This window comes from Gorilla gorilla, chromosome 6, assembly GCF_029281585.2.
Source record: "Gorilla gorilla gorilla isolate KB3781 chromosome 6, NHGRI_mGorGor1-v2.1_pri, whole genome shotgun sequence".
Taxonomy (NCBI): Eukaryota; Metazoa; Chordata; class Mammalia; order Primates; family Hominidae; genus Gorilla; species Gorilla gorilla.
In genome coordinates, this window is record NC_073230.2 from 110,924,250 (window position 1) to 110,941,455 (window position 17,206).

A 17,206-nucleotide genomic window follows, 5' to 3' on the forward strand; every position below is an offset into this window, starting at 1 on the left:
ATCAGTATTCACCCCCTCTGAGACTTCGGATACACATTCTTTGGCTGTAAGACCCGTGGAGAGGAATGAATTCCTTAACAAAGTAGAGGCTCTTCCACCAGGAAAAAAGGTCAGGAATAATTTTGGGTAGGAAACCCCTATATGGCAGTCCTCCACACATCCTTTCTTCTCAAGGAGCTAAAAGAGAAGGGGTATGGAGGGACCTTGGGGCTTATTCTCACAACATGGAGAAAGGCATCTGTGATGGGAAGGAATAAGCCAACTCTAGAAAAGCAATAGGAAAAAAGAGGCAGACGGACACATCTGATGGTGCTCTGGTCTTGGGATTAAGTCAACCCCAAGAAAAGCTTCACCACTCAGCACGGTTTAGCTTGAAAGCCAATAAATTTCCCCTTTAAGATAGTTTGAGTTAGATTTGTCTTACTTGCGAAAGAATCCAGGAGACTGATGGAGGAAGGATAATATTAAATGACTGCACATGGTTTTGGAGTTGAAAGCTGAGACTTAATATTTTTGAGCCATCTGTGCAACCTTAGGCAAGTTAGTACTCTGAAATGCCCTACACATACTTAAGTACACACACATACACACACACACATTAACATGGCTGAACTTTACCAAAAAGGTGGAAAATTTAAAGTTCCCAACTATTTACAATTGAGAGCAGTTACCAGTCAAGTTCATGTTACTCAGGCTACTCATTTAAATTACTAAATGAATCCCAAAGCTGGCTCATATTTAAAGGCCATTAAACATATTCATTAGTTTTCTCATTGGCAATTGACTCCTTAAAGACAATGACCAAGATCTGTATCATACAGTTCTTCCTCAGCCCTATAAGCTAAATTCACTATTTTACTATGACTATACAATGTTGCTAGTGCTTTTTTTCCCTTTTAAATTTGGGGAGTTTTTCTAAGCCACTCTTCTCTTATATATTTATCTAGTGAAAATAGAACCTCATTCTCTCATAATTTTATCTGCACAGTCACAGTGGAATCTTACAGGTCACTATATTGTTTAAAGGAATACTTAGTGTGTCAATTATCTTTCAATACATGTAATTTCAGGTCCCTATTTCAAATAACTTCCAAAAGATAAGTAACTCAATTCCCTCTCCTTGGAAATGAGAAACTAGATATATGAAAGCAGAGTATTTTGCTACAAAACACATTCAACAGCTCATTATTAACTAAAAACTATTCTGGTTTCTCCCCTGTTGTCATTCTTGTTGCATTAACAGTTCCTCCAAGTTAATAACTGAAAATTACTCTGGACCAACAGGAATTTTAAAATTATTCATAACTATGAAGGCTACAATAGGATAAAATGAAGTTTAAAATTGGATATTAAAGGACTTTTAAAATGCCAAAATAAACCATGCATAGAATAATTTATTTAGGCCAGGTGCAATGGCTCATGCCTGTAATCCCAGCACTTCAGGAGGCTACGGTGGGCAAATCGCATGAGGTCAAGATTTCGAGACCAGCCTGGCCAACATAGCAAAACCTCATCACTACTAAAAATACAAAAATTAGCTGGCCGTAGTAGCACCTGCCTGTAATCCCAGCTACTGGGGAGGCTGAGGCAGGAGAATTGCTTGAACCCAGGAGGCAGAGGTTGCTGTGAGCCAAGATCGCACCACTGACTCCAGCCAGGGTGAAAGAGTGAAACTCTGTCTCAACAAAAAAACAAAACAAAAGAATAACTTATTCAAAAATACTTGATAATTAAGTAGAATTTCTGTACACATTTATAATAATTTCAAAGTTTGTTTTCATTTTCTCCTGGAAATTTCACATCTGATATTAGAGCTCATGTTCAAAAGAGTCTACAAATCAAGTGATGGCTTTTGGCCATTCAGTATTCAAATCATAAATATAAAAATGTCACAATTTTCTAGTGGAGAAAGGTGACTCTAAAGTGAGTTATGGTTGGGCACAGTGGCTCAGGCCTGCAATCCCAGCACTTTGGGAGTCCAAGGCAGGAGGATCGCTTGAGGCCAGAAGTTTGAGACCAGCCCGGGAAACATGGTGAAATCCCGTCAAAAAAATACAAAAATTAGGTGGGTGTGGTGGCATGAGCCTGTAGTTTCAGTACTTGGGGGGCTGAGGCAGGAGGATCGTTTGAGCCCAGGAGGTCGAGGCTGCAGTGAGCCGTGTTCACACCACTGCACTTCAGCCTGGGTGACAAAGTGAGTCCCTCCCTCAAAAATAAAAAGAAGTGAGTTACTACCAAACAAATATTCAAGAAAATGAAGATACATGTTTTTGGTTTTTATTCACAAGGATACTAGTCAGTATAAGCTGGATACTATTGAATGATAGTCACAAAATCAAAGAACATTACAATACTAAAACTTTTAAAAATCATATAATCCAGGACTTCTTAACCTGGGTTTTAAGACAGATGTGATATTTTCTGTATATGTATATTGTATACATTTTTCTCAAAATATGATCCTTAGCTTTCAACACAAAGGGGTCCATGATTGAAAAGAGGCTGAGAACCATTAGCTAGTCAACGTAGAAAAGTGGAAATTGAGACTCGAAGAAATAAAGTTATTCACCTGTGGTTAAATAATCAGTAAGTACAGCTGCAGTTCTCCTGCCTTCATTTCACTGAAGTATAAATGCCTCTAAAAAATTTTTTAATAAGCATATATTTAAGAGAAAAACAGATCTGTGTGACCTAAGCCAGTGAGGGGAAGCCTCAGGCTAATGATAAAAGAAAATACTAAGATGGCAGCCGGGAGACATGACTTAAGAACAATCTATTCAGTATGGACTAGATGAACGGAGAATTCTAGGAGAGTCAGTTCCAAGAAAGGAAAAAGGGAAGAGATAAACCTGAATATGACTGACTGCAACAAGAGAAGTGTTACAATTTTATCAGAGACTTAGAAAAAGAATTCGAAAAACCAAGCAAAGGGGAAAAAAAGTTACACAGATTGGAAATATTATAACATAACATATCTTTAAATGATACATACACAAACATAATAATGTAAGCACCAAATACTGATTTTACCAAAATTTGGAGTCACTGCGATGACAGAGGGGGGAAACTTAGGGGAAGCTTATAAAAAAGCTAAATCCTAATCATATAGTCAGAAGTCAACAAGTAACATCTACAATAAAATGACCAAGAAAAAACAAGGCAGGCATGCTTCAAAACATGAAATATCATTTTTAAAAATGGTGTTATTCAACAAAGGCTGTCTTAGAGCATGGGTCAGCAAACCAAGGCCTACAGGTCAAATCTAGACCCTTGCCTGCTTTTGTAAATTAAGTTTTACTGGAACACAGCCACGTTCATTAATTTTATATAGTGTCTATGGCTGCTTTTGTGCTACAATGGCAAGGCAAGGTTGAGTGGTTGCAGCAGAGACCTATGACTCAAAACCTAAATTATTTACTATCTGGCCCTTTAAAGAAAAAGTCAGTCAATCCAATCCTAGTTTAGAATGTTGTATGACATTTTGTATCTCTGACTCCTACCCATAAATGCCAGTATTCCATCAAAAGTTACTAGGATGAGGAGTGGGAGAACTTTGGTTTCAGAACCAATGAGCTATAAAGACTTTAAAATGATTGCCTCTGGGGGAGCAAAACTCAAAGGTTAGGTAAGGATAGGGATGGATAGTATTGCAGGCTGCTTTTTTTTTGCAATAATCCTTGAAACACTAATCTTTCAAAGTATTCACATGTATTTCTTCAATAAAATCAAATTTAAAAGCAAAAGGAAAAAAAAATAGAGCAAATCAAATCCAGTTAATGGTTCTGGCAACTCCCTAATTTATGTGATAAGCCTGGGCAACATGGCAAAACCCCGTCTCTACTAAAAATACAAGATCTAGCTGGGCATAGTGGCACATGCCTGTAGTCCCAGCTACTTGGGAGGCTGAGGTGGGAGGTTCACTTGAACCCAGGAGGTCAAGGCTGCAGTGAGCCGTGATTGTGCCACAGCACTCCAGACTGTGTTAACAGAGTGAGACCCTGTCTCAAAAATAAATAAGTATATATATAATAGAATATGTGATTACATTTGCTAGTATATTTTATGACATTTCCTATAGTTGCTCTGGAGAATATTTTGGCTGCATGTATCCAAAGCTGTCAGGTAAATGACCCTTGCATAAGAGGGTCATTTCAGTTACAGGGCTAACTTCAGTTACAGGGCTAACTGAATCTGAGTACAATATTTCAAACCCTCTGATCCCAAGAAAGGTCAATCAAGTATGTTCTATAAATGATCTTCAGTAAAGTCTAAAGTGTTTAATGTAAAAAGCCAAACAGAGAAAATGTTTATTACTCCAATAGATAGAAATTAGGAAAGAGAAAAACTTTCAAAGATATAGACAGGAAAATTTTTAAAGTTTTTTTTGTTTTGTTTTCCTTAACTTACAATTTTCTTTAGCTCTTTAGCTAAGCAGACTGATTTTTAACTTGATTGGAAGTTTAAAGGGAGGCACTAACAAACAAAAGACAATTAATAGTATATCAATATCAATACTTCCAATAAAGTACCTCATATGAAAAATATAATTATATACCTATGGCATGTTCTACCCAGAAAACAAATAACACATCTAAAAACAGACCATAATCCCATGCCAGCTACTAAGGGAGGTTTAGGTAGGAGGACTACATGAGCCCAAGAGGTTAACGTTGCAGTGAGCCATGAGTGTGCAACTGTACTCAAGCCTGGGCAACAGAGCGAGATCCTGTCTCAAAAAATATTTTTAAAAAGGCCACATTCTTAGTTTGTCTAACTTTTAAAGTGTTTTAATTATCACTTATTTTCAATTGAACAAAACTTAAAAATCATCTGTTTGGCTGGGCACGGTGGCTCACGCCTGTAATCCTAGCACTTTGGGAGGCTGAGGTGGGTGGATCACCTGAGGTTAGGAGTTCAAGATCAGCCTGACCAACACGACGAAACCCTGTCTCTACTAAATATACAAAAATTAGCCGCGCATGGTAGCACATGCCTGTAATCCCAGCTACTTGGGAGGCTGAGACAAGAGAATCGCTTGAACCCAGGAGGCAGAGGTTGCAGTGAGCCGAGATCGCGCCACTACACTCCAGCCTGGGTGACAGAGAGAGAGATTCCATCTCCAAAAAAAAAAAAAAAAAAAAAAAAAGTCTGTTTTTTCTCCCATATAAGAAAAGCTTTAAATGTATCATTATATTTTGTTAATAGAGACCTGAAGAATAAGGTATAAAAATGTTTTAAAATGTGAACACAAATATAATTCACTATGTACACAAAAGATCTAAGGTATTACACCAAACAACATAAATTTTAAAGAATATAAACAACACTCATTAGGAGTAAACAGTTTATTGTATTGTCAAAAAATGCCTATATTCTTTTGGGCTTTATAAAGAAAAGCATTACACTGGTAAAGCTTATTCTGAAATATATAAGATGATACAGCTATTTAAAGTAGGTATGACAATCCTAAAACATCAAAATAAACACTTTAATATTTCAGTTTGTAAAATAGAGTTCCCAAAACTTTATTTTACTGAAAAATTCAGCTGTTGAATTGTAACTTACAAGAAACAAATTAAAAACTATTGATATAAGTTATGTAACAGCTCTGCTAATCTTTCTTTTAAAAAATTAAACTAAGGAAAAGTGTTAATGTTTTTATAAAATGCTAATTTTATCCACTCCTGGAGATTTGCTTTCTATTATAATTAATCTAGCTACTTTGCTATTGTAGAGTAAAAAGTAGAGAAAAAATATTTTTAAGCATCATCTTTCCAATTTATTTAGAAGTAAAATAAGTACAAGGAAAATAAAAATAATCTTCTTTCCCACTCAAAATCCCTAACATCTATAGCATGAAATAAACATGTATTTTTGAAATTAAAACATTTAGAAAGCTAAAAGTTTTGACTATCAACTTACCTTCTTTTGATACCAGACTATAGCATCTGTGACTTTGGACGCCATTTATTCCACTGAAATCACACACTGGTCATTTTAGGCTGTGCAAGAGAGAAAAACATACAAATGACTTTACTTCCACCTTCCAAAAGGAGACTGAACAGCATGCAGACATAGCACTCTGGTTACTTGCAGAGCAAGGGGTGTATGACGAGACTTATATTACACTCTTCCTCATTACTATTTTAGCAACAGGTTCTCTTAAGTAAACAAAAATCAGTTGCCACAATAATAGAAAGTTCTATTTGCGTGAATAAATAACACTTGTTTTCTTACAAAATAGGTTGAATTTTTTTTTAATCTTTTAAAGAAATTTCAGAATTTCCTAGGTTATACCAGAAATTGTTCATCTAAAAATCCACATACAAGAAACCAATTCATTCAATCAGTAATGTAGTTTCTTTCTAAAAACCAGTGTCAGTTACCATTGCTAAAGGATGGCTTAACAGAGATGACAGTATTTATAATGATATTTAATTTTCCCTGACACTCAGTAAACACAAAACTGAATTAAAATAACCCAAGAAGCCAAAAAGTATTTATGTTAAATACTAAGCCAATATTAGAGTTAATACACAGGAATAATTAACACTAAAGACTTCCCAGATATCACAGTTTGCTAATTGTCATTTAAGTAGTTATGATAATTAATCCTCAAAGATCAAAAAAACTCTTTAATATTTCAGTTTATAAAATACAGTCCCTAAAAGTTTATTGAAAAAAATTAAGCTACTGAATTGTAACTTACAAGAAACAGATTAAAACTGCTGATATGTTCTATAACTCTGCAAATCTCTTTTAAAAATAATCAAACTAAGACAAAAACCAAAAACCATTTCATAAGCATCTTTTCTGTGTTTGTCTAAAACAGGATTGGTACTAAACTTAATGATTCCTTAACCCTAGAGGTTATTTGAGACTGATTCCCATCAACTCCAGAATACTATTTTAGTCACAAGATGACACTGGCATAGAGGTTACCTCTGGTCTAGTGTTAAGGATGAGCCTAAAACAGGTTCAAAAGCATTTATTGGCCGCAGAACTCATTACAAACCAGGATCATCCAAGGACACACAGTATGATCTCAGGGAAATCCTGGGGATAAAGCACCCTGCTGAGCCAATCCTAGCACATACAGATCTGCAACTGTAGAAACGCTACCACTAGTTAGCCTCAGTAAACAAAGTACCGGAGGTTTTATATACCACTCTTGGGCGCATGCATGAGTGGGAGCATGCATAAGTGGGAGCATGCATGCTTTTTGAGCATATTAAGATTCAGATACAATAAAAATTATCAACAAGTTCAAATGTTTAGATGATAAACCTCTAAAATTTAAAGCAGAATTTATTTAATGCCTGTATTTTTGACTGTTATAAACCAAATTATTTTATAACCTTTCCTAAGATATTAGTGACTCTAACTGATCAAATTCAAGCAAACTATGTTTTGAAATTCCTGACAAACAGTCTAACATAATGGAAAGAAAAGAAGGTTAGAGTCAAAATACCTGAATTCAAACATTAGTTCTACTATCTATTATGTAATATTGAATAAGTCACGGAATTTCTCTCAACCTGTTTCTTTCACTTATAAACTAGAAATAACTGTACCTCCCCACCCCTTATAGGATCTTTGTGACCAATAAATAATATACTTAAGATGCCTGCCACAGTCCAGGACATACAGTAGGTTTTCAATTATAATTATTTTTATCATCAATTTTCATATAAAAAATTCCCCAATCTAGGAACTAGAAGTATTTATATTTCCTTTTTTAAACATAGCAGTTTAAAGAGAAATACATGCAATCAGTTTTTGTTCACATTGAAAATAAAAATAGCTATCCAATTATCATAAGGTCACAATGTCAATTCTCAATTACATACACATGGATTATTTACAGATTTCAAAGTTCACCTCCACTTAATTTCTCAGTCAGGTGTGGCTATCTTCATTTCTCTCACAAGGGTTTTTTGAGGAAGCTTTCCCTTACTGACTTAAAATCTCCCATTTTTGTTTTTCTGTCCTGGAAGCCTTTGAGTATGATTTATTAACTTCAACCACCTTGTATCCCAGAGGTTTGCCCTACTGATTTTGCTAGGGGACTATTCAATATACACTACACCTTCATTGTATTTGTTTGTCATGACAACTGTGAATGCTGTCCAGATTGGTTATAACCTGTCCCCTCAAGCAAACTACGAAAAATGGTACAAAAATATGAGAATATCAACTTTTCACTTTACCCTCTTTTCACTTTACCCAACCTTTATTGACAAATATTCCAGATTATCTAACAAAATAAAGATCCTCTTTCCTAACCCCCAACAATGTAAATAATATACATTTCATATACAAAATGTGAAAGGATGTTATCACTCTATTAAACATATCAGATATTTAATATGTTTAGGGAATATTTAAATGTTGACATATAAATAATAGTATTTTTTAAAAGAAAAAGCTCAAATGAAAGTTTGAAAAACACTCCCTGCCTCACAAGAAAATAATCGCAAAGACTTTATATATTTGTTTACCAAGCTACACTTAGATAAATACCAAAAATCTAACAGTATTCTAGTTACATAAAGTGTTCTAAATATTTTAAACTATATTTATTTGGGTCTATAGAAATAAAAATTCAACGAATTTTTTGTTTAAAATAAAAAAAACCTTTCTTCAGTAATGGTGATTTTCTGTGCAAACTCATTTAATAGTTTTTCCATTGTGTCAACAACCTTTCAGTCACACTGAATGGCTCATACCTATTTTTAAAACAGGTTTTACAGCATGCTAAGATAGATTTCTGAACCGGCTATCTGACAAAGTACACTCAAAGATACCCAAATTACACGTGGGTATAATCAACAAGGATTAACAAGTCAAATTATTTCAGGAATAATGAAGATTATTTCTAAAGCCTTTCCAACTTCTTTGATTCTATGACAGTCCAGGAATACAGGTTCATAGTCTGTATTGTCATGATAGCTCAGGTTTAATGTTAAATGATCATATTAAAGTTTATTTACAGAAAAAAAGCATAAAAAACCTACTGGGGACCTTTAATAGAGGATCTTAATCTTTTTTGATCAACTGATCTGATACAAGGATGGGTATTATGATGCATAATCTTTATTTATTTAGAAATAATCCAATCCTAAAACCATAGGGCTAACTGCAGGCATAACATTAGGCAGTTAACTCTAAGCTAACACTATCCTTGACATAGATTTAATTGTCACACCTTAACAAAATATCTGAAATTCTTTTTTTTTTTTTTGCTTTTTTTATTATACTTTAAGTTTTGGGGTACATGTGCAGAATGTGCAGGTTTGTTACACAGGTATACACGTGCAATGGTGGTTTGCTGCACCCATCAACCTATCATCTACATTAGGTATTTCTCCTAACGCTATCCTTCCCCAAGCCCCCAACTCCGACAGGCCCTGGTGTGTGATGTTCCCCTCCCTGTCTCCATGTGTTTTTATTGTTCAACTCCCACTTATGAGTGAGAACATGCGGCATTTGGTTTTCTGTTCTTGTGTTAGTTTGCTGAGAATGATGGTTTCCAGCATCATCCATGTCCCTGCAAAGGACATCCTTTTTTATGGCTGCATAGTATTCCATGTTGTACCTGTGCCACATTTTCTTTATCCAGTCTATCACTGATGGGCATTTGGGTTGGTTCCAAGTCCTTGCTATTGTGAACAGTGCCACAATAAACATATGTGTGCATGTGTCTTTATTTATTGTATTGATTTCCACACAAAATGCCAAAGACCATGGTGATGGGAAAAGATGAGTACAGAAGAGATGGTATGTTAAGTCTGCCTTTACGGAATCTCAATCAAATACAGTTGAACAACATGGTGGGTAAGCTGCGCTGGTCCACTTATATGTGGATTTTTTCAATAAAAGTTATACCAAGTGTGCCTGATACTCCTGCCTCCCCTTTCACCTCCTTTACCTCTTCTGCCTCTGCTATCCAGGAAGGGAAAACCAACCCCTCCTCTTCTTCAACCTATTCAGTGTGAAGATGACAAGGATGAAGACCTTTATCATGATCCACTTCCACTTAAAGAATAGTAAATGTATTTTCTCTTCTTCTTCTTCTTCTTTTTTTTTTTTTTTTTGAGATGGAGTTTTCGCTCTTGTTGCCCAGGCTGGAGTGCAATGGCGTGATCTCAGCTCACCGCAACCTCTGCCTCCAGGGTTCAAGCGATTCTCCTGCCTCAACCTCCCGAGTAGCTGGGAATACACAATGCGCCACTACGCCCGGCTAATTTGTAATTTTAGTAGAGACAGGGTTTCTCCATGTTGGTCAGGTTGGTCTCAAACTCTGGACCTCAGGTGATCCTCCCGTCTCAGCCTCCCAAAGTGCTGGTATTACAGGTGTGAGCCACTGTGCCCGGCCTATTTTCCCTTCTTTACAATTTAATAACACTTTTTCTCTAGCTTACTTTATTGTAATTATACAGTATATAAACATATAACATATAAAATATGTGTTATCTGTTTATGTTATTAGTAAGACTTCCTGTCAACAGTAGGCTTAGTAGTTAAATTTTGGGGGATTCAAAAGTCACAGCCAAATTTTCCACAGCACAGGGGTCAGTACCCCTAACCCCAGTTGTTCAAGGGTCAACAGTATAATAATGCCTATGAGTATTCTTTGTACAAATATGGTCTCCCACATTGTCAGATTTTTAACCAATCCCCATGTTACAGAAATTCTATCAAATACTACATAATGTTACAACGTACATCTCTCATTATTCTGAAACAAATTTGTCTGTTCTGGCATGACTCTCACTAGGGTCAGAAAACAATATATTTCCACCCCTGACACTTTGGGTGTGTTATTATTATTCCTATTCCATTCTTTTCTCCACTCATACATCCTTCTAAATCAGCTCAAATCCTACTTCCTCCAAGATGAAGCTTTCTTTTTTTTTCTTGTTTTTTTTTTTTTTTTGAGACGGAGTTTTGCTCTTGTTGCCCAGGCTGGAGTGCAATGGTGTGATCTCGGCTCACTGCAACCTCCGCCTCTCAGGTTCAAGCAATTCTCCTGTCTCAGCCTCCACAGTAGCTAGGATTACAGGCGCCCACCACCACGCCTGGCTAATTTTTGGTATTTTTAGTAGAGACACGGTTTCACCCTGTTGGCCAGGCTGGTCTCGAACTCCTGACCTCAGGTGATCCGCCCGCCTCGGCCTCCAAAAGTGCTGGAATTACAGGCATGAGCCACCACCACACCCGGCCAGCTTTCATTTGGACTAAAAAATGCTGAAGCTTAATGTCTCTCTTCTAGCACCAACATATGCTCAAAAATCTGTAATTTAAATAGAAATGTAAAGCAGTATGTGGCCACACAGGTCACTTGGTCATATGTAAACACTCTTAACGAAAAAATGTGGCAACATTCTTTGTCTCTAAGTACTCAGTACACTGTAATATATGGTACAGGAAGTACAGCAGATAAAAAGCAATGACTAAGCATCAAGAGAATTGGGTTCTAGATCCAAGTTCTGATACTAAGAGCTGTGTGCTCTTGAATAAGTTACTGAGTTCTCTGGACCTCAGTTTTCCCCAAGTGCCATCTAGCCAGATATTCCACAACTCAATAAAGGTTAAATAACAATTGTGTGAAAAGAAAAAGAGCTCCGAGCAGTCTGAGCCATGTAAGGTATGCAAGCACAGACACGTGAGTATAGGACTTCAGTCAAGCCCCTACACCCAAGCCTGGGGGCAACTGTTTAAAGTCATTTTCTTCCTGACTAGCTGCCTCACTCATTTATCTTCACGTTTCTGGAATTTGTGATACAAAGAACAATGTATAGCCAATCAACAGTGTATGTTATTTTAACATAAATTCTCAGTAAACAACTCAGGAACTGCTTCTTCCTTCCGTTTAAAAAAACAATTCTTTTTTTTTTTTTTTTTTTTTGAGACAAGGTCTCACTCAGTTGCCCAGGCTGGAGTGCAGTGGCACGATCAGGGCTCACGGCAGCTTCGACTTCCCAGCTTAAGTGATCCTTCTGCCTCAGCCCCCAAAGTAACTGTGACTATAGGCATGTACCATGATGCCTGGCTAATTTTTTTGAATTTTAGCAGACACGAGGTCTGGCTATGTTGCCCAGGCTGGAAAAATGCACTTTTAACTGCTGCTAATCAGAGGGTATATTCAGAGCAACTCAAATCTGTGCTCCCAGTTGCAATCCTCAAGCTTGATTCAAATAAACCCTCTACTTGTATTAATTTTGCTCCAGCTTCTTCCTCTCAGGTCACCAATTCCAATAATGTACAGAAGTTCCTCTGAATTCTAACATACCCAAAAACATTAATATTACTACTTAAATTAGTGTTACATATATGGAATTTAACATAGTAGAAACTGTTAAACTAAATAAAAAATATCTTATTTATTTTATTTTTAGAGACAGGGTCTCACTGTCACCCAGACTGAAGTGCAGTGACTTGATCATCGCTCACTGTAACATCAAACTCCTGGGCTCAGGTGACTGTCCTGCCTTAGCTTCCCAGGTAGCTAGACTCAGCAACAAAAGGGCACATAACATATCCTCATGCACATCCTGCTGAGAAGTATATCACACAAAAAGTTGCATGCCACCAAACTAGGCTATTTTTTAAATCTTTTGTAGAGAGAGATGGGAGTCTCATTATGCTGCCCAGGCTGGTCTTGAATTGCTGTCTTCAGCAATCTTCTTACCTCAGCCTCCCCAAGTGCTGGGATTACAGGTGTGAGCCACTGTGCTTGGCCCTAAAGAGCTTTTAATTTGTTAAAGGTAGTTTTTATAAATCTCCTCAGACCCTCATATTATTATTCCATTCCAACAACCTTTTATCATTCTCTGCTGCTTACAAAATAAAATCCACAAGTATTTAGACTCTCTACAATCTGACCTTAATTGTCCAACATTATTGCTCATGATCTTCTCATACATCTTGTTTCAACCATCCCATACTTTCAACATTTTTCTACCTCTGTGCTAAAATTAACACTTCTCTTTCTAAAACAAGGAAGATTCTGACAAGACTTCCAAAATTCCACTTTCTCCATAAGTTTCTCCCAAATTCTTCCATTTAATATTTCTCATCCTGTTCTGTGTTCCCCTTAGAGTAGCACCCCCTTTATCCAAGGCTTTGCTTTCCACATTTCAGTTACTGCAGTAACTGCAGTACAGTAAAATAAGATATTTGGAGACAGAGACCAAATTCCATAACTTTTCATTAGAGTATACTGTTACGATTGTCCTATTTTATCATTAGTTATTATCTATCTCTTACTTGCAGCAGTCCCCAACCTTTTTTAGCACCAGGGACTGGTTTTGTGGAAGACAATTTTTCCATGGCCGGGATAGGGGGGATGGTTTTGGGATGATTCGAGAGCATTACATTTATTGTATACTTTATTTCTATTATTATTACATTATAATGTATAATGAAATAATTATACAACTCACCATAACATAGAATCAGTGGGAGCCCTGAGCCTGTTTTCCTGCAACTAGATGGTCCCATCTGGGGATGATGGAAGACAGTGACACCCAAAGTGTATTGTTTATGTCCAGTCTATTCCATAATCTCATTTTGGTTGCTGTTAACTATACTACAGAAAACCCTGCTTCACAAAGATACGATGTTAGAAATGGAAACAGACTTTTCAGTGTTTTGTGGCAATCTCAGGATAGTCCGCCTTGACTTTAATCCAGAATGTATGGAGATTTGAAGTTGTCTCAAACATACTTTTAAGGCCAACATTTGTGACCTTAAGCAGTTGATCCTCTTCTAGCACAGACAAAGTCGATACAGCTGGCTTATTCACAAACAGCTTGTGGATCCATTACTTCCCAGTTCGGGGGTCTTCTGTGGTTGGGAAGTAATGCTCAAACTCTTTTGAAAGCTGAGATAGGTGATCATGCACCAGCTGGGAGAAAGAAGGTCCTGGCTGAGTCTCTTTAAAAATCTCTGTTAATGTTTGAAACATGTTAAAAAAATCCCTCAGTGTTCACTCAATTCCAGTTTGGCTTTGAATGCAGCCACTTTATCTACTTACTGACTTGAACACATTTGTCGTTCTCCCCTGAAGTGACAAGCTGAGTTCTTTGAGCAGGTTGAATATGTCACACAAGTAAGCAAGTTTTGTGACCCATTCTGCATCATTGAAATGTGCTACCAGTGATAACTATTTTTCTAAAAAAAAAAAAAATCTCTGGAGAGACCTTGTAACTCAAAACCTCTGGCCAGTGATCTACCTTAAAAAGCCATCTTACTTCTGTGTATAAGAGAAGCTGTGTGTGCTCTGCATCCATTTCCTCACAGAGCTGCACAGACAGACATAAACTAAGGGCACGTACTTTAATGTGGATAATTTTAATCACATCCTGCAAAATGTTGGTTAAGTTTCGGTGACATTTTGTGCCTAGCCAGCATTTCTCTACGGATGACACACTGCATAGACTCGCATTCAGAAGCAACCTCTTTGACCCAAGTAGTGAAACCAGAAAGCTGTCCAGTCATGGCAGCCGCGCTCTGTTCATGCATATACCAACACAAAATTACCAAATCAGTTCTACAGCTGTGGTATTGGTTGGCAACAAAAGGGCACATAACATACCCTCATGCACGTCCTCCTGAGAAGTGTATCACACAAAAACAAGCATTACTGCCTTGTTGTCAACGTCAGTAGACTTGTCAACCTGGATTACACACCATGGTGACTCATTAATCCTAACAATTGTGCCTCAATATCCTCTATTTCATCAAATAATCTAGTTATGGTACTAGCTGAAAAAGGAACATGTGCCACCTTCTGAACTGCAGCCTCTCCTAAAAGTTCGTAACAAATGTCCTTAACAGCAAGCAGGCAGGATCAACTCTTCACCAATAGTAAACGGCTTCTTAGCTTTAGCAATGCTTTAGCCGCTAAGAATAATACTCTCAGTGCAGACACACTTGATGAAGTGGTGGCCTTCCATAATTGCTTCTGTTCTTCATGTTCACGTTTCTTTCTTTTGAAAAACTCCAAAGCCTTGTCTTTCAATGCAGGATAAGTGGTCTCCACGTGACAAAGCACTTTTGAAGGTTTCATGGCTTGTTGGATAGCCGGTCACCACATACACAAAGCAGGCCTAGAGAATGTGAATCACCTGTTGCAATGAACCCATAATTTAAGTGGGACTCTTGGTGTTTTCTTTTAAATGCAGCTTTCTTTTTGTTGGCAGTCTTAAGAGTCTTCTGCTGTCTCATCATTGGGTCTTCCCCCTTTACAAAGAAGCTCTCTAGTAATGTTTTGTTATTTACTCATTTTGGCTAAGGTTAGCTTGTGGGCTTAACCAAATCTGTGACTGAGGTAAGTGCCCAGTGTGAGAAAGAAGTGTGGACGGACAAGGTAAGTAAAATAATGGGCGGGCTATGCATGGACTAAAATTAAGTGTTGGATTCTGACTTAAAGCCTGTCACCAGATGTACAAATGAAGCACTCAACTCACTGACAGGGTTTTGATATGAGTCTGCAAGCAATCTATTTATTATGGTCTCTGTGCAGTCAAACCTCTCTGCTAACGTTAATCTGTATTCGCAGCTGCTCCCCAGCGCAAGCATCACTGCCTCAACTCCACCTCAGACAATCAGGCATTAGACTCTCATAAGGAGCATGCAACCTAGATCTCTCACGTACACAGTTCAGAATAGGGTTCGCACTCTTATGAGAATCTAATGCCGCTGCTGATCTGACAGGAGGCAGAGCTCAGATGGTAATGGAAGTGATGGGAGGCAGCTGTAAATACAGATGAAGTTTCGCTCACTTGCCCACTGCTCACCTCCTGTAGTGCAGCCCACAGTTCCTACCAGGCCGCAGACCAACTGGTTGGGGACCCTGTCTTACTGTAACTAATTTATAATATAAACTTTATCATAAGTATGTATATACAGGAAAAAAACACAGCAAATATAGGTTTGGTACTATCTGTGGCTTCAGGTTTCCATTGGGGATCTTGGAATATAACCCTCACAGATAAGGGGGACTGCTGTGTACTTACTACATTGTTTTATATAGACTTTAGTGTATTTATCTGTATGTGCCCCCACCTCCCACCCACACGTTCTTTGAGAGCAGTCCAACGTCTTTATTATCTCTGAATTTTCCTAAAACTTTTCGCCTATATTAAACACAAATGTTTACACACCATATTAAAAAGTTGCCAAAGTACCACCACAGATGAATTTAAGGGCTAGAATTGAAAACTCTACCTGTCCAACTCCTGTACTCCCCCAACATGCACATAAACAAACATACTTTTTCATAACATTAAAGGGTACAAAGATATCATGAAGTATAATAAATATGGTTCATTTATTTACTGACATGTCACTCAGTCACCAATATGTTAAGATTTAAAAGGTTTTACATATTGCAGAACTAAAAGGTCCAATGAAAATAAGTTAAAGTCTAGCCTAACACCATTCCTAAATGCTAAAGTTAAATATAACTCAGTTGCCTTCACCACAACCAAAACAAGAAATTTTTAGACCTTGAAAACTGGGAACAAAGTTGCTCTGCCCTTAAAGGGTAATAAATGCTAAGGTTCAAATCACATCTTTCATAATGATACAAAAGCTAAACAAAAAGAATGAAATCTTCTACTAGTTTCAGGGTTCCTACTTTGTAATCATGTGACCTATAAATTATTACAACTTATAAGAACAATTTTAATTCTTCATCTGGAAGGAGGATAATATTTCATGGAAATATTTGAAAGAATAAACACCACACGTTTTATGGTCAAAGCTGTAATTTTAAACAAAATGCAAAATAAGGTCTAATAAACAGCTATACATTTTCTATTATACCAGTCATAAAAAGAATATTTATAATTTTTATTTTCCTTAATGGAACCAATGCATAGTCTGTGTACTTTGGGCTAGAAGATGATACATAATCTAAGAAGAAAAAACTACAGGCAAGTAACATCTCTCTATATCCGTACTAAATAAAAGTGTTTTGTGCTGTTACAAAATCTAAGTGAATCCCTATAGCTGTAATCTCTTTGTTAGGAGACAGGGTCTCACTCTGCCACCTAGGCTGCAGTTCAATGGTGAAATCATAGTTCACTGTAGCCTCAAACTCCTGGGCTCAAGTGTTCCTCCACCTCAGCCTCTCGAGTAGCTGGGACTACAGGTGGACACCATCGCACCTGGCTAATATTTTTTATTTTTTAAC

The 17,206-nt window shown here is 37.1% G+C and overlaps 1 protein-coding gene across 7 annotated transcripts in view; it reads right to left on the minus strand.

Annotated features, from left to right (window-relative positions):
- PHTF2 (putative homeodomain transcription factor 2) overlaps positions 1–17,206 on the minus strand; it is a 183,985-nt gene that overhangs the window by 136,609 nt on the left and 30,170 nt on the right. For all 7 annotated transcript variants that reach the window (XM_055392512.2, XM_055392514.2, XM_019031739.3 and 4 more), the window contains exon 2: positions 5,923–6,002. In XM_055392512.2, the coding sequence (XP_055248487.1) occupies positions 5,923–5,967 (45 nt within the window). In that variant the 5' untranslated portion in view covers positions 5,968–6,002. The remainder of the gene's footprint in view (positions 1–5,922; positions 6,003–17,206) is intronic.